The sequence below is a fragment of the Lipotes vexillifer genome, unplaced genomic scaffold (genome assembly GCF_000442215.2).
Source record: "Lipotes vexillifer unplaced genomic scaffold, Lipotes_vexillifer_v1.1 scaffold253, whole genome shotgun sequence".
NCBI classification, from domain to species: Eukaryota; Metazoa; Chordata; class Mammalia; order Artiodactyla; family Lipotidae; genus Lipotes; species Lipotes vexillifer.
This window is the reverse complement of record NW_006780322.1, coordinates 3,346,839-3,364,164: the sequence shown is the minus strand read 5'-3', so window position 1 is coordinate 3,364,164 and position 17,326 is coordinate 3,346,839. Positions and strand designations below refer to the sequence as shown.

Here is a 17,326-nt window from a genome sequence, read left to right as displayed (position 1 = left end):
CCCGTGTCCCCTGCATCGGCAGGCGGACTCTCAACCACTGCGCCACCAGGGAAGCCCTCGATACTTATTTTTTAACGTACACTTACGCAAATAATGTTAACAAATCCTAACCATACATACTTCTTTGTTAACATTCAACTAACCTTTCTAAAGTACCAATAAATTTTTTTCTTTTATTCTTCCCCATTAGTATCCAATGTTCCTAGATCTTTCATCAAAGCTTGAATAATTCAACAAATATCTTAGTATTTACCATGTGCAAGGCACCATGAAGAACACTAACATAAACATACCCTCTAATTTGCTTTATCCCAGCTTAATATTAAATGTGATCATTTTCTGTAAAGTGAATACAATGCTTCTAAAAAGGAAACAAAACCGTATACAACTTAGAATTCTCCAGTGCAAGTCACCTTCTTTAATTATGACAGCTTACCTTACCCATTATCTTCCGCCCATTCATAGCAGCTAGTGCTGCAGCTGCATGACGATGCTCATAAAACTCCACAAAACAATATGGATCATTTCCAGCTGTCTGTTGAAGAAGAAACACAAAAGCCAATTTTAAGTTTTATACATCTCAGTATCAGGCCATGGAGAACGAAGGATCTTTTCTCCAAGTAAATGTTTTGATAAGGCAGTAAACACTAAAAAATGAACTATTTTTATAGAAAGCTATCTTCTTCAACAGCTTATACTATACTACTATATATAATTTAATCTTTTATTAATGACTAAGTGTTCTACTTAACCTTCTTAAACCTGTTTCTAAAATGTAAGTAAACAGGCTCTGAAAACTGAAGAGGTTCTCTGGTAAGTAAAGTTTTAGAATAGGTTTTAGAATGTGGACTTTCTGACATCAAAATTTTTGCCTGCTTAGAAATCTTTTAAAAATAAAAATTCTTGGGAATTCCCTGGCAGTCCAATGGTTAGGACTCCGCGCTTCCACTGCAAGGGACACAGGTTCAATCCCTGGTCAGGGAACTAAGATCCCACAAGCCGTGATGCGGCCAAAAAAGAAAAAAAAAACTCTCTCCTCTTTTCTACTGGTGTTCCAAGTAGTTGAGGTCTGATGATGGTGAAGCCTGGATGTTTTCTTATAAATTAAAGAAGCAGAAAAAACACCCAATATTTTACACCTATCAGTACAAAATACCAAATGCCTTTTTAATTCTTTCCATAATCTCCTAAGCAGAACTGTTAAAATAAGAAACTAATTCAAAAGACTAGAATGATAACAGAAGAAAGAAATATGCCATTTTGTTTCAAGCACAATTAACAGTTAAAAAAAGTCACTGGCAATGATTTTAAAGAATTTTAGAGCAAGGAGGCAACCACAAAATTGATGACATTGAAACTATCCATTATTTTACTTTAAAAACAGAGAATATAAAAATGTTTTTAAAAATGTATAATCAAATTAATGCTATATTTAATGGGAATTCTATTACCAAGATCAATGTTGACAGGCATCAGAATGTGGTTAGAAAAGTGGCTTACACCTAAGAATAAGACAATCAAATAAATAAGAATGTTCATTTTACTTAATTTGTACTCAGAAAATAAAAACAAACTACTTTTTAGATTAAAAAAAAATTCTAAGCATATACATTATCAGCCTTTATACTCTAGGGAGTATAAAATTCCTAAATATGAACATCAGTGCATCAGTGTGAATAGACTGGAATTTAGACTTTAATAATAATAAAATAATGATAAGGAGGAGGAGAAGGAATAGTTAATCTAAGCCTTTGAGTGACCAAAATCCAAAATTTATACAAAGTGGCAGAGGTAACCTAGCTAGCCTTTTCTGTAGGTCCAGCAGTCATTAACATTTTGCCTAGTGATCTTTAACAGGCAAATATCTAGAAAGACCCAGACACAGAGAGAAGAGCAGCCTACAGACCTATGGAGAGAATAGATCAATCTGGGTTTACATCCTTGCTTTGCCCCATTTCTGTGTATATTAAATAGGAAGGGCTTCCCTGGTGGCACAGTGGTTAAGAATCTGCCTGCCAATGCAGGGGACACGGGTCCGAGCCCTGGTCCGGGAAGATCCCACATGCCACGGAATAACTAAGCCCGTGCGCCACAACTACTGAGCCTGCGCTCTAGAGCCCGTGAGCCACAACTACTGAAGCCCATGTGCCTAGAGCCCATGCTCCGCAACAAGAGAAGCCACCGCAATGAGAAGCCCGCGCACCGCAACGAAGAGTAGCCCCCACTTGCCTCGACTAGAGAAAGCCACGCACAGCAACAAAGAACCAAAGCAGCCAAAAGTAAATAAATAAAATAATAAAAAAAGGAATAACATCTGCTTTGTAATGTTTCTATTGAGCATTTGTGATAAGGCATCAGCACTAAAATAACAGGAAGTAGGCATTCCATAAATACTATCACTAAGATAAGGAAGGAGCCCCAGATGAAAAACTGGTTTTAAAATCTCCATCATAGTCCCCTATCTCTCCCTCTTATCTTTCTCTAAGGGTACAGAAATCTTTTCTTCTTTATCCAAAGGCATACAGATATTAAATGTGATAAGAAAACACTTTAGGGGCTTCCCTGGTGGCACAGTGGTTGAGGGGCCACCTGCCGATGCAGGGGACACGGTTCGTGCCCCGGTCCGGGAGGATCCCACATGCCGCGGAGCGGCTGGGCCCGTGAGCCATGGCCGCTGAGCCTGCGCGTCCGGAGCCTGTGCTCCGCAACGGGAGGGGCTACAACAGTGAGAGGCCAGTGTACCGCCAAAAAAACCCCCCAAAACCAAAAACCCAACACTTTAGAAGAGTGTAAAGGACAAAAAACATCTGTTGAATCCATCTATATTATATGTAGGTGACCCTACCACATTAGGAGAGTTTTTTTTTTTAGTTTTTGGCTGCACCCCGCGCCAGATGAGATCTTAATTCCCTGACCAGGGATCAAACCGGCATTGGAAGGCAGAGTCTTAACCACTGGACCACTGCGGAAATCCCAGGAGAAAGGTTTGACATTTTAAAATCCGACACAGCAAACCAAAGCCAACTGGCTAAATAATTATTTTTAAAAATACCAAGTAAAAAAAAGTTAAATTGAAATACAATAGAAGAGAAAGTAGTAGATACAGACACATGTATGATTTTCTTTCCTGGAGAAAAGAAAACCAAAAGTTTAAAGGTAGGTAAGACCAGGGATAAAAGGATTTCTCTTTAGCACTGTTTTTCTCATCAAAAGAATTTTAAGGTGCCTTTTAACACACATTATGACTCAGGATTAATACCAATTAGATGAGTGAATTCTATGTTTTTTCTATACATTAAGGTCTGATGGATGGGCACTGCCACAATACAAGAAAAACTTGAATCATGACCTTTAAAATTAAGTTAAAAACACTTTCACAGTATCAAAGTCTATTATTTTTTTTACCCAATTTCCCATTTTAATTGTAATAAGTGAATTTCTAGTTTAGCCAATCAACTGATACCACATATAAAACAAACAATTCTGATGCCTCAATACACTTTAAAACAAGAGCCCACATATAGTTGTCACCTGCTTTAGACATGATTAGTACCATTCTCTTCTTTCTTTACTTACTAAAACAAACTTCATGGCCAAAATGGACTCATTACAAATTTACTAAAACCCCTATGAATTTAGACTGTATAAACCAATTTAAGAGTTCCTGGAAGTAATGGGTTTAAATAATATATCATGGACAACCTCAAAGAAAAGAAAAAAAAGAAAGTTAACTAAGTAAAATACCCTTACATCCATAATCATTTTGCAGTTTTTACAAGGTCCAATCTGGCTAAAGAGCTGGAGAATTAAAGCTTCTGTCACATCTCGGGAAAGGTTACCGACATATCTGAAACACAAAGAAAAACAATTCATCATTTTAAATTTGCTTCTTTTGCATCAGTTCCTAAAGTTGATTACTGGAGAGTGAATATGGGGAATAGGTAGATCTTTGGGATCTACTATTTGGGAACTTTTTAAAAGTTTGTGAAAACTTCAAAATCTCTTTCAAAACATATGGAAGATACGTTACTTGCAAATATATTAATGAGACACTGTTAGTAGAGGGGAAGCTAGTGTGTGTGTGTTTTTATTCAAGGTTGTACAAATAAAACCTGTTGCTTGTTTCTAAGTTTCTAGGCTTACCTTAGGAAGATATGCTTAAAATCTCTCAAATGAATCATTAAATATGTAGAACATTTTATACAGTCAATCCTGGAAAGCTTTGCAATTATTTCTACTTCTACAGTATTACTGAGAACATTAAATTTTCTTCAATTTTTAATTCACATGATTTCCCTAAAACTGTCCAATTTAGGTATACTTTGGCTTACACAGTAAACATATTTTTGAAAAATCATGGATAAATCACTTATCAGGTGTTGTACATGCTCACAAAAGAATCGGAAACCTTTCAATGGGAAACCTTTCACTGATCAGTGACAGTAGAAAGGGAGGAGAAAGAGTCTAGGAGAGACTTTTAACAGATAATATGAAGTGGTGACTAACAAACTTAATTAGTGTAAATAATGTATTATAAGACCACATGACTGGGATGATCCTTACTTTTTCTGGGGGAAGGGGGATGATCCTTATTTAAAGGGTTTATAAATAAATTTTCAAAAGGGGATTTTAAAATGAGATTACCTCCAGACATGTTAGAGTTAGAGGTTTATTACTTCTGAAATCAGAGAATGTTGTCTCCCAACAACTGTACTTTCTCATTCTTCTGCTAAGAATCCTTCAGGGAATGTGATGAAAGGTATGGACTCTCTCCCCCTCAAAATAAACATCTATACATGCCAGAAAGTGTGGATTCAATTCCTTCCTTCCATTTACCCATTCAACAGAATATTGAATGCTTACTGTGAAGGCACAGGTATAGGTTAAAATGGCAAAGGGAGAAATGCTGAGTCTTAAGGAACAATGAACAATTCCTTTATAGAAAAATGCTAGTCAATAAATGTAGACAGAGAGCATTAAATTAGCAATGTGTAAGCCTGACTGAAAAATTGACTCAGGCACGAACCATTAATGGATATAAAACTATTAGGTGAAAGGTTGGTAAGAAAATGGATATTTGCAGGGTGCCTAAGTTATCACATAGATCACTTAACAACTGCAAAGGGAAAACCCACCTTAAAAGTGAGAGCTTTTGGCCACTTTGACCCAGTGTTCAAACTTTAAATCATTTTATGGATAAACAATGAGACATTGTATGTACAATATGAATTATATATCAATCTATGAAGTATTCAAATCAGAAAGGTCTAATTGAATCTAGCTAAGCTTAAATTTAGATCTAAGTTTACAGGATATTGGGCATATAAAACAATTACACAAATCCAGAAGTGGGATATTATATAAGGAGACTTATTTGATTATCTTCAAAAGATTATTGTCCTAAAAAAGACTGTGTTTGATTAAGAGGGACTTAAAAGACACTGACAACCTAATACAATGAATAATCCTTGACTGAATTCTAGATTAGGGTCGGGGGTGGGCAATAGCTTTTTCTTACAGAATTCTAATTAATAAATGTAGAAGAAATGAGAGAAATCACCATTAAAACACCTTAGTAATAATCGCTACTGACAAGAATTCTTTGATACACCTCCCTCTAGGAAGTGAAGCTTAATTTCCCTCTACTTGAGGGTCGGCTACTCTTAGTGACTCAATTCTAACTGACAGAGTATGTCGAGAAAAACAGTAGTCACTGTACAGTGGAGAAACAGTACCCTTCAAAAGTGCCACAGTAATGAAAGATATCTCCTTACATATTACAGGATAGAGACATGACAACTGAACACAATATGGTATCTTGGATTAGATCCTGGAATAGAAAAAGGACATTAGTGGCATGGGGAAATGGTAATAAAATTTGTAGTTAACAGTACTGTACCAATGTTAATTTCTTAGTTGTGAAAATTATATCATGGTTATATAAGTAAGATGTTTACATTAAGAGAAGCTGGGTGAAGGTCAAACGAGAACTCTGTACTATCTCTGCAACTCTTCTGTAGCTATTCTTACCCGACTCTTGTGCCTATAAGAAATCCTAAGGATTGCATATGTCTAAATTTAAAAAATGGCTCTTCTGAAAATTTAATTCTAACATCTGCTTTGCTAAAGGTAGATAATCCAGTGACAAGTTGAACAGTATTTAGGGAACCTGGAGTCTATCATTTACTCTTTGCAAAACTTTAAGATTTTCTCAGAAATATTTTCTAAGTGATTTACGTAGTTTGAAGACAGCTAATAATAATAATAAAACATACTTTAAAAAGCACTAAGGTCTGTATTGCCTTTATATTTGTTTATTTAATGTGGCCTGCTGTATACTACATGTTCCAGGAGGCTTTATCAATTAACTCTACACACAGCTGTTTAGACAAAGTCTCTTCAGAGGAAGTTACACAACTTGCTCTCAACCTTTGACACCAATACAATAAACTACAAGTAACATATATACTTGTAGTTCATTCCCATTTTTATATAAAAATGTTTCTTTAGTTGTCCCATACTTTGTCACATACAATTCTGTTTCTGAAGTGAAAGGATTTCCTCTTAACAGCATGGATTTAAGTTACCCGTGTAACAGATTTTTTTCTTTTAGGCTGCCAAATTATCTTCCTGTTTTTAGAGAAATCCTCACCCTGTGGCAAAGCCTGACTCCTCTTCAGAAGATGAAAAGGCTAAATATGGTTATATAGTCTCCCTTGCATGTGATTTGGGCTAGCTCAAATACAGATACCAGTCCTGAACACAGAAGACAAAGACAGGGGTGAAAGAAGCAGAGACTGAAGAGAATCCACTTTGGTGGCAAACAGCTGCAGAGTCCCATGCCCAGTGAAAGTGGAAGCTGTAGTATCAGGTCCTCAGTAGGTGTGGCAGTAGTATCCTTTCTGGGATGATCTGTGGCTTGATTAAGGACTGTAGGCCTGACAGTTAGTTGTCTCTCTTTCCTGAACAGTTTCTAAGCCAGGTTCCATAACCTTCCTGCAAATTCTGGGAGTGTCCAATATCTTTTTAAACAAATTCCTTTTATGCCTGAATTATTTTGCAGCTTGCATTTAAGAAAATTCTGAGTGATACAAAAATTGATACTGGAGCAGTTGTAAGCCAAGATTCCCTGTCACGATGTCAACTGGACTACTAAACAAAAATGTAAATTTCTTACATTTATGTAGTTTTAATTTTTCAAGATGCTTTTTATTCAAGAACGTTAAAATATCCCTTTCTATGTGTTCCATGAACTTTCTGTTAACAGCATAGACTGAAGTATCCCATGTTGATATTTATTATATCACCTCTGAGATCATGTACCAATCTTGTGCAGGAACTGGAAAGTAAACATCCTCCTTGGGCAACTGGATAAAATATGAGTATAAACTGTGTATTAGTTAACAATGCTGACTCAATGTAGTTTCCTTAATATGAAAATTATATTGCCGTTACATAAGAGAATGCCCCTATTCTTAGATGTATTTAGCCCCTAAGTGTCATTCTCAAATGGTTCAGCAAATTTGGCTATTAGCAATTGGTAAAGCCACACGAAAGTTATCAAAGTCTACAACGTACTATTTTTGCTACTTTTCCATAGGTTTTAAATTTTTCAAAATAAAAAGCTTCCTGAGGGACTTCCTTGGTGGTCCAGTGGGTAAGACTCCATGCTCCCAGTGCAGGCACCCCAGGTTCAATCCCTGGTTGAGGAACTAGATCCCACATGCATCTGCAACTAAGAAATCTACATGCTACAACAAAGATCCTGTGTACAGTAAAAATAAATAAATCTAAAAACAAAAAAGCCTCCTGAGAAAATTCAATGGAAAAAGTCATCAATGCTAGTGAAAACTTGACAGTTCTGGGATAGGATTTCATGTCAATTTAATATATATTTTTAAAGCTGATATTAAGTTCAAACAGTTGTAACATTGGAATCCAAAACATTTTAAATATTCATTTTGATTAGTACAGGTCTAGAAAATTTAAGCTACAAAGAAAAATTTACAAGGCAGAATGCTCTATTGGGTTTGTTATGAGCCACAATCGTTGTATAAAAATGCAGACTTTGATATGAGGCCTCTGAAAATCTGAGTGAAAAACATGAATATGTTTTAATCTAATGATAAATTTCACAAGAGTAGAGATTTTTATTTTCATTCATACTATATATCTACTACCTAGAACCCTGCCTGGAATATTTAAGTGCTCTATAAATATTTGTCAAAGAGATAACTGTATTCTCTCAGAATCTTTTGAACATTTGCAATTTGCTAGGGAATTAACCCATTTTGCCTGAGTCACTCTAGTTCAGGGGGAAAAGGTATATGTCTGCTACTAATTACGAAATTATGACAAGAGTATATTATACGTCACAGGGAATACAGTCAATAATTTATAAAATAACTATAAATGGAGTATAACCTTTAAGAATTGTGAATCACTATACTGTACATCTGTAACTTATAAAATATTGTACATCAACTATATTCAATTTAAAAAAAGAAATTATATATGACAGTAAATGCTTGTTGTACATAATACAAATACTATATACCAGCATCATAACCTTACTATTATTTAACAACTGTCTACTCTTCACAAAGGACACTCTGTTGCGTGATAGCTGAAACCCTCTTATTTTATCAGCTAGCACCTCCTTCACTTGGAGATCAGACCATATGCAGCCAGCCATCTCTTGGTACTCCCAGGGGATTGGTTCCTGGACCTGCCCCCTCCCATGGTTACCAAAATCCATGGATGCTCAGGTTTCTTACAACTGGCCCACCATATCTGAGGGTTCCACTTCAGTGGATACAGAGGGCCAACTGTACATAAACCAGTCTGAACAAAAGTATCTAACACTATGCCCAGAAGACTTATTAATAAGATATCCATGCTCTCAGGACAGTTCTCGTTTTAAATTATATTTTACAACAAACTAACATTCTAGATGGCTGATAATTACGTGTTTGCAAATTAAAGTTATTGCTGACTTCACTCTCACATTCAACATCCAAACCACTGGCAATTCCCACAGCTCCATTTTCAAAACATTTCCAGAATCAAACCACTTCTCACAATACGGTTGACCCTTGAACAACATGTGTTTGAACTGCGTGGATCCACTTATACACATGGAATTTTTTCACTAAATATGTACTACATGATCCACGGTTGGTTGAATCCACAGAAGCTGAGGTCTGACTGTAAAAGTTATATATGGATTTTTGACTGCTTGAGGGCTGGAGCTCCTAACCCTTGCATTGCCCAAGGGTCAACTGTACATTTCCAGAGTACTGCTGACAAGAAATTGAACAGTCTCTAACAAGGCACTGCTGAACACTCATTTGTGGCAAAGGAAGGCACTTCCTCTGAGCCATTCAGGTACACAGGCAATACTGAAATTCAGACTGTATCTTACCCTCAAGAATGAGTAAAATCTTGATTCACTGCTTGAAACTGTACCAGTTTTTATTTTTTTTATTTTTTATTTTTTTGCGGTATGCGGGCCTCTCACTGTTGTGGCCTCTCCCGTTGTGGAGCACAGGCTCCGGATGCGCAGGCTCAGCGGCCATGGCTCACGGGCCCAGCCGCTCCGCGGCACGTGGGATCTTCCCAGACCGGGGCACGAACCCGTGTCCCCTGCATCGGCAGGCGGACTCTCAACCACTGCGCCACCAGGGAAGCCCTGTACCAGTTTTTAAAACAAATTTATTGATCACTTACCATGGACCAGACATTGCTAAGAACATATTAAAAGCCTCTGACTCCCAAGGTTATTCAAACATTTTATATTAAAAATAAAAACATTGCTGGGAAAAATCAGGGATGAGCACCTACTCATATTTAATCAAGATTGGTCTGACTGGAAGAATGGGAGTTTTGGTTGAGAAAGGCAGAAGCGAGGGAGGGGATAATAGGAAATGTTAAAGCATGGACTACTTTGGGGAAAAGATTCTTGGATGGGGTGTTCTAGTAAAGCATACAAGGCAAAATCAGTCATAAATGTAAGTGTCAAGAGTTGAGGACAGTAGAGTTGCAGGATGATGAAAAAAAGGGTATATGACTTGGGATGAGTTACTTTAATTCTAAGCTTAGCTTTTCCTCAGCTGTAAAATGGACCCATTTACTGCAGAATTCTGATGAGGATTACACAAGTTCATAAAGCACTTAACAGAGAACACATGGCAAACGATAAGTATTCAATAAATAAATAATAAATAAATAATAAATTAAATTAAAAATAAAACTTCATTAATTCTCCTGCAATGGTTGGTCCCCTGTCCCCAAGCTAGTACTGCTTGCTTTTGTAGACTGGCCTAGGAAAGCTTAAGTTGTCTTCATTATTTGATATTCCCAAATCAACGTACATAGGTTAAATTCTCGGATTATTTTTGGCAGTTTCTGAAATTAAAAACTTCAAAATAAGAATCTTAAAGACATTATAAAAGATGAGCAGTTCTTAATCCAATATGCTGCTGGCTATCATACTTCTAGCGAAGAGACAAGAGGGAAAAAAGGTTTCCATAAACTCTATGGGGCTAATGATTTTTTAGGGAGTATTCATCTACAGATATAATCTTTCAAAAGACAAAAGTCATGCGCTAATTGCATCCTATTAAAAAGACACAAAATGTAACTAACAGATTATGAGACAAACTATCAAAAAAGTTTACCTATTCATTAAGAAAACAAGTGTAACTATATTTCTCATATAGATTACAAAACTTAAACTATTTTGTTGGCGAAAAAAATAATTGATTACGTTGTACTTCATAACAACTGTGATATCCAGAGAGTTGCAAAAAGAAACCTGAGTGTATTTTTATTGCCTTGAGTTCTCAAACTGCCAGTATTCTAAGAATAAAAACAAAAAAGCTACGTCAAAAACTCGTCGGGCTTTTTCTTCTTTTCGAGAAAAGCAACAAAGGCAGGATCACCTCAGCGGATAATATTTCGAAAAAAACAAAGGAGAGGGGGCGGGGAGAGCAACACGACCAAGAAAAGATCCCAAACTAAGATCACTTAACACTAAGTCTAAAAATTCTCAGAGGTGACTAAATATGTTAAGGTACTTATCAATTGTTGCTTCATTAAAAACTCCCCGCTCCTTCAACGACATGTCAATCAGAAAAGTAGCAAGCGACGATAAAAATGCATTATATTCACTTCCCCTCAGTTGATATATACCTCCGGGGGAGAGTTCCATTTTTAAAAAGCAGTTTCAAGATCCTTACGGGGTCCGATTTGGGGCTTTTTGATCGGGGGAGGGGGTGCCACGGAAGGAAAGACACAGAGAAGTTCAAGAAAAAACATTTGGCTTTTTTCCAGTTGGCAACTGCGAGAATAAAGTTTAAGTCCCTGAAAATCAGTATAAGCATTTTCAAGACAAAAATTCTTATCAACGAAAGACAATGAAAGGAAGAGTTTCTAGAGAAAATCAAAGTAAAATGAAAGGGAGACGGCTGTAAAAATCAAAAGAGGTTAATCGAGACGCGGGGGAGGGGGATGGGGGGAGAGAAGAAAAGCGTAGAACAAAAAGGCTAGCCGAGTTCTAAAAACAGGTTTGAATGAAAATCTTTTCTCCACGCCTAAGACCACAGAGCGCCCGGGACGAAGCCAAACGCCACGCTGTGGGGTAGTTACAGGGCAGGGACTAATTTAGAGGGCTGAGCCCCGTCTCCGTCCATCTCGTCCCCTCACAGCCCGGGTCTCGGTCCCTAGGCATCCCGGTGAGCGCTAGGGAGAGGAACCATGATATCGCGGCGTCCGCGGGGAACAATAGGCTGGGGAGCGGCGCAGAGCCGAAGCTTCGCTCCGGGACCAACACCATCCCGCCCCCCTCATCGCTGCCCCAGACTCACAGAGTCTTAGGCATTTCGTCCTCCATGGCTGCTGCTGTCGCGGCGGCGCCTCCGGGTCCAGCTCTCTACCCTTTACTACCTCACAAATCTTTTGAACTGCTATGTCTGTGAAATAGCTGGGTTTCTCGGCCGACCGGAGGTTACTCCGCCCCCTGCTTCGGCGGCAATTACACTAAACCACCCGGCCCAGCGCGAACAATGAAGCCCCAACACAAGATGGCGGCGAGCCGGGAGCCTTGGAGCAGCCAGCGAAGTGACCTGGGCCGCGCAGGCGCAGAAGAATCTTGCACTTTCAACCTCCTGGCCGCCAGGCTGCACCTCAGTCCTTATATTCACTCGTTGCGCAGCTGCTCTTCCAGCGACGCTCGGGGATGTCTCAGACTGCGCAGGCGTAAAGGTTAACTAGTTCGTGACTTGAGGAAACTTTTTTGAATTCCACTCTGGATTCGAGTGTGTCAACAGTAATTTATAGTGAAATATAAACCTTCATGGAAATGAAAAATTGTGTTTCCAGAAGAAGAAAGATTATAAAAATTATTTAAGGCAAGGACAAAAGTTAGATGCGCCGCCCGGGAATCGAACCCGGGTCGCAAGAATGGGAATCTTGCATGATACCACTACACCAGCGGCGCTCACGGCATCCGGCTTTGCTGAAATGCCTTAGGTTGATGTACAAGCAAACGTGTATTCCCAGAAGATTTGTTTATTTATTTAAAAATAAAAGTTTATTGAGAGTCCATATAATCTGTTACTTTTCATATAAGAAATGATTTCTTTTCTCTCTTTCCGATACAGTTGAATGGATGTTCCTGCATTTTCTGTACGGAAAAAATCTCATTTAAAAAAATTTTATTTTTAGCTTAAAAGAGTTTCAAGGGAATTCCCTGGAGGTGCAGTGGCGGGACTCGGCTCTTCCACTGCAGGGGGCTTGGGTTTCATCCCTGATCAGGGAAATAAAACCCGCAAGCCGCACAGCGCGGCCAAAAAACAAAAAGTTTCATTAAGAATTTGTCTTCTTCATATATACACTACCAAATGTAAAACCGATAGCCAGTGGGAAGCAGCCGAATAGCACAGGGAGATCAGCTCGGTGCTTTTTTGTGACCACCTAGGGGGTAGGATAGGGAGGGCAGGAGGGAGGGAGAAGCAAGAGGGAAAAGATATGGGGATATATGTATATGTATAGCTGATTCACTTTATTATAAAGCAGAAAGTAACACACCATTGTAAAGCAATTATACTCCAATAAAGATGTTAAAAAAAAAAGAATTTGTCTTCTTGGTATTAACCAAAGTTTTGAGAGCCTGGAATGTATTTCTAGATCTTAGCGGAATTTTTCTTTATATTTGAATTTCCTTGGTATATTCAATGTATACTGGAAAATATTTAAGGAATAGTTATTTAATGAAAATAGGTCCCAAGAATTCTAAAACCAACTGACTCAGGATATATACAAATTTCTTCCAGGGAAGCAGAAAAATTAGGGCTCTGAAATGTACTTCAGTATACTCATTATGTATTTTGTATTGCATTTTATAAGTTATGTAAAAGTTTTTAAACATTGGGAAATGTACATGCCCCAAAATGTGGTGTTTTCTTTGGACTAGTTCGATACTTTTGGATAACCATTTTTAGAATTGTCTTTAGAATCTGGTGCACATTCTTGGGATTTTATTCAAAGATATCAAATATTAGTCTTTTGGGGATGAATAAGACAAATGTTAATAGTGGATAGTATTTTTAAACAACGTTTTGAGATGTAATTCACATAACATACATTTCTTCCATTTAAAATGTACAGTTTGGGAGTTCCCTGGTTGCCTAATGGTTAGGATTCCGGGCTTTCATTACCACAGCCTGGGGTCAACCCCTGGTCGCGGAATTGAAACCCCCCAAGCTGGCAGCCAAAAAGAAAAAAAAAAAAAGGAAAAAGATGTATAAAGATAGAATGCACAGCTTAGTGTTTTTGTTTTGGTTTTTTGGTACGCGGGCCTCTCAGTGTTGTGGACCCTCCCATTGCGGAGCACAGGCTCCAGACTCGCAGGCTCCAGACTCGGAGGCTCAGCGGCTATGGCTCACGGGCTCAGCCGCTCCGCGGCATGTGAGATCTTCCCGAATCGGGGCACGAAGCCGTCCCCTGCATCGGCAGGCGGACTCTCAACCACTGTGCCACCAGGGAAGCCCCAGTGTTTTCTTTTAGTGTAATCACAGAGATGTGCAACCATCTCTATAATCAATGTTAGAACATTTTCACCGCCGAAAAAATGAAACCCTTACCAATTAGAAGTCACTTCCTATTCCCCATTCCACCCCCCACCACAACCCACTAATCTTCTGTCTCTATAGATTTGTCTATTCTGGACATTGTATTGTCCACGAAAAATTTGATTAATAGTCAATCTAAGAAAGAAATAGAGAATTTTATTTGAGCCAACCTGAGGAGTATAGCCCTGGAGACAATCTTTCAGAAAGCTCTGAGGACTTTTCTGTCCATTAGACGTTAATGCACAGGGCCTCCCGAGGCTGCTGCCAGCCAGGTGAGCTCCGGTCTGTCTGTGCTGCGGCAGGGAGGCCGCAGGATCAGCGAACCAAACCAATGCTGGGTGTGGAGGTGGTGCCTCAGTGTTCTCTGGGAAACGAGCAATGGGAATGTGCACTGGTCTCCTCTCAGCCATCACCTCATCTTTAACCTGGCTCAGGATGGGATCAAACTAAGAGACTTAAGGTGATCGAAATATATGACTTGACTAAAGTAAAGTTAAAATATTGTAGTGTGCATTTCAATTCTCAAGCCATAGCTCCCACCATTGAGCAGATTGACCAGTCTTTCAATGCAACCCATCCTGGAGTATACAACTCCACTGAGCAGCTCTTCCACCTCAACTTCAGAGGACTGTCTTTCTCTTTTCAGCTAGATTCATGGACCAAGGCTCCCAAGTACGAACCCAGTTTTGCCCATGGTCTGGCTTCTCTCCAGACAACCCACGAAGCAATTGTGAAACGAATGCACATCTACAGTGGAAACAGCCTACAGGATACCAAGGTTCCCATGATGCCCCTGAGCTGTTTCCTGGGCAATGTGTGTGCTGAGAGTATAGATGTTCTTTGAGATGGAACTGGACCCTCAGGTTTATGACTTCGCCTACTTGCCGCAGGTTGCGGACCCAGGGTATTAACAGATGCCAAGATGTGGGTATTTGAATTCTTAGTGTATTTTGGCAGTTCCTGCCAAGATGTTCTTAGCATGCTTACCTCTCCACACAAGGTCTTCTACAAGTCAGAAGACAAAATGAAGATTTATTCTCCTTCTCCTGATAAGCAAGTTCCATCCAAGTGCAATGACTACTTTTCTAACTACTTTACTCTTGGAGTGGACGTCCTCTTTGACGCGAATACACTCAAAGTGAAGAACTTTGTCCTATACGCCAATTACCCTGGACATTATAATTTTAACATTTATCACCACTGTGAGTTCAAGAACCCACTAACTGTAAAGAGAGAAAACACAGATGGTCAGACAGAAACGTGCATGACCTACAGCAAGGGGGACAACATCCAAGAGCTTCTGGGCCATCCTGTGGAGAAGCCTGTTGCTCTGCACAGGTCCTGCTCCCCAGACAACACCAACCCATTTGGCTCCACGTTCTGCTTTGGTCTTCAGCGGATGATCTTTGAGGTCATGCAGAACAACCACATTGCCTTGGTGATCATTTATGGCCCTCCCAGGCCTGGTGCACACCTGAGGGCCACAGAGCTCTGCTACGATCATCACCACCCAAGCCCCTCTGCCCCATGGAACTGTGCATTGCATCCTATTCGGCAGGCCACCCTGTGGGTTTTCTTGGACACCTTGTCAGTGTGGAAGGGCTGTTGTGATATTTTGAGCTGGAGCTCAGGCTGGGTGCTCTGCCATGGGGTGAAGAGGCCCAGATATTCCTCTGTCCATTCTCAGCCTGCTGGTGCCAACAGGGGGCACAGACTACAAAGAGAAGCACAAACTCTGAGCCTTGATACTTGGACCCAGGAGCTCTCGGCTAACATGTAAGGGGAGAGTGTTCTGTCTCCCCTGACCCACACACATTGGGAAAACTTGAGGCTCTTTCTGTGGCTGAGGACCCAGGCACCCAGGACAAGGACAAGGTCCTGCCTTTGGCCCAACATTGCCACATGACCCTTAAGGCAAGCAGGTAGCATGTCCATAGTACTTGGTTGCAACTTTTGCACTACATCCACTTTAGTTACTTGATGAGCTGGCTGTGGCCAAGGTGGCCCACCTGCCCTTCCCTGTTTCTTTCATGCATGCGCTCCCTGCCAGGCCCAGTAGGCACACCCAACTGGTTGAATCACAACTTTCTCCCATCAAGGTATGTGCCCAGGCCTGGTTCCCACCTTTCTTGGAGCCAGGCTTCAAGGCCGCCTGTTCCCCTACTCTGCCCCAACCTGGCTGGCAGGGCTGCATGTTTCCATCCTGTTTGCCTCTTTTATTTAATGCCAGAGTTGTAGCCAGAGACAACTTCCTCCTTTTTTGTGTTTCAGCATTCTGCTCTGCACTGTGGGCTTGACTCCCCTTCCCTGACTCTGGGCAGTGTCCCCTGGCCAGGCCCATTCATAGCTCAAGTCCTCTGGGGCTCAAGGAGGGCTGGGCTGCTCAGTCTCTTTGTGGAATTTGCTAAGGAAAGTAGTATATGTGCTTTAAAAATATTAATCCTTTTGAAGAGAATTGAGAAAAGAAATGTATAATTTTATTCCATTTTAAATTATTTTCATTTAGTAACTTGTGATACATAGATGACAATTTTGTGAGTTTTTCAAATGTGTGTACAGATTTTTGTAAGTATAGCTCTTTTGTAATTAACTCATGTACAGCCTCATCCTGTATAGTTTAATATCCTGTATAGTTTAGCCCAGGGGACCTGCCTTGGGCTCCTGTGTAGTACCTGGGCCCACAGCCAGGCTTGTGTGGCATTCCCATGACTTTGTGACTGATTGGTGTCTTCCCATGTGGACTGTGGCCTGGCCAGAGAGCCCCCCCGCCCACAACCCACTGTGGGGCAGCCAGGACTGTTCCCAACCTCTTAGAATGGGGGAACCTTCCTCATGCCCTGCCTGTACCCCTCCTCCAATAAAGACCTATGCCCTTAGCAACAGCTCACCATGTGCTGTTGCTGGGATGTTTGTACTTAAAAAATAAATAAATAAAAGAGAATGCACAGTTATATACATTTTGAAGACAAAGAGTTATATAACAAATGATGACAATTTACATAGTCCAGATCTGCATGTACAAGGCAAGTAGTGAGTCATCTTGATTAAGGATTAGGAAAGCAATATGGGGATTCCCTGGCGGTCCAGTGGTTAGGACTCGGCACTTTCACTGCCCAAAAGCTGTGTTCAATCCCTGGTCGGGGAACTAAGATCCTGCAAGCTGTGTGCTGCAGCCAAAAAATAATAGCAATAAA

The 17,326-nt window shown here is 39.9% G+C and overlaps 1 protein-coding gene, 1 non-coding gene and 1 pseudogene across 4 annotated transcripts in view; 1 reads left to right on the top strand and 2 right to left on the bottom strand.

Moving 5' to 3' along the window:
• TIA1 (TIA1 cytotoxic granule associated RNA binding protein) overlaps positions 1-12,110 on the bottom strand; it is a 29,509-nt gene extending 17,399 nt beyond the window's left edge. The window contains exons 1-3 of one of the 3 annotated variants that reach the window (XM_007453406.1): positions 11,868-12,110; positions 3,751-3,847; positions 437-535 (exon numbers count right to left, since the gene is read on the bottom strand). In XM_007453406.1, the coding sequence (XP_007453468.1) occupies positions 437-535; positions 3,751-3,847; positions 11,868-11,893 (222 nt within the window). In that variant the 5' untranslated portion in view covers positions 11,894-12,110. The remainder of the gene's footprint in view (positions 1-436; positions 536-3,750; positions 3,848-11,867) is intronic. The other 2 variants (XM_007453407.1, XM_007453408.1) reach the window with 2 other exon arrangements.
• A 318-nt stretch (positions 12,111-12,428) lies between these two features.
• TRNAG-CCC (transfer RNA glycine (anticodon CCC)) lies at positions 12,429-12,499 on the bottom strand. The gene has a single exon. It is a non-coding gene; the product is annotated as a tRNA-Gly (tRNA).
• Positions 12,500-14,463: 1,964 nt separating this feature from the next.
• Positions 14,464-15,912, top strand: LOC103077255 (UPF0183 protein C16orf70 homolog pseudogene; annotated as a pseudogene).
• Positions 15,913-17,326: the final 1,414 nt, after the last annotated feature.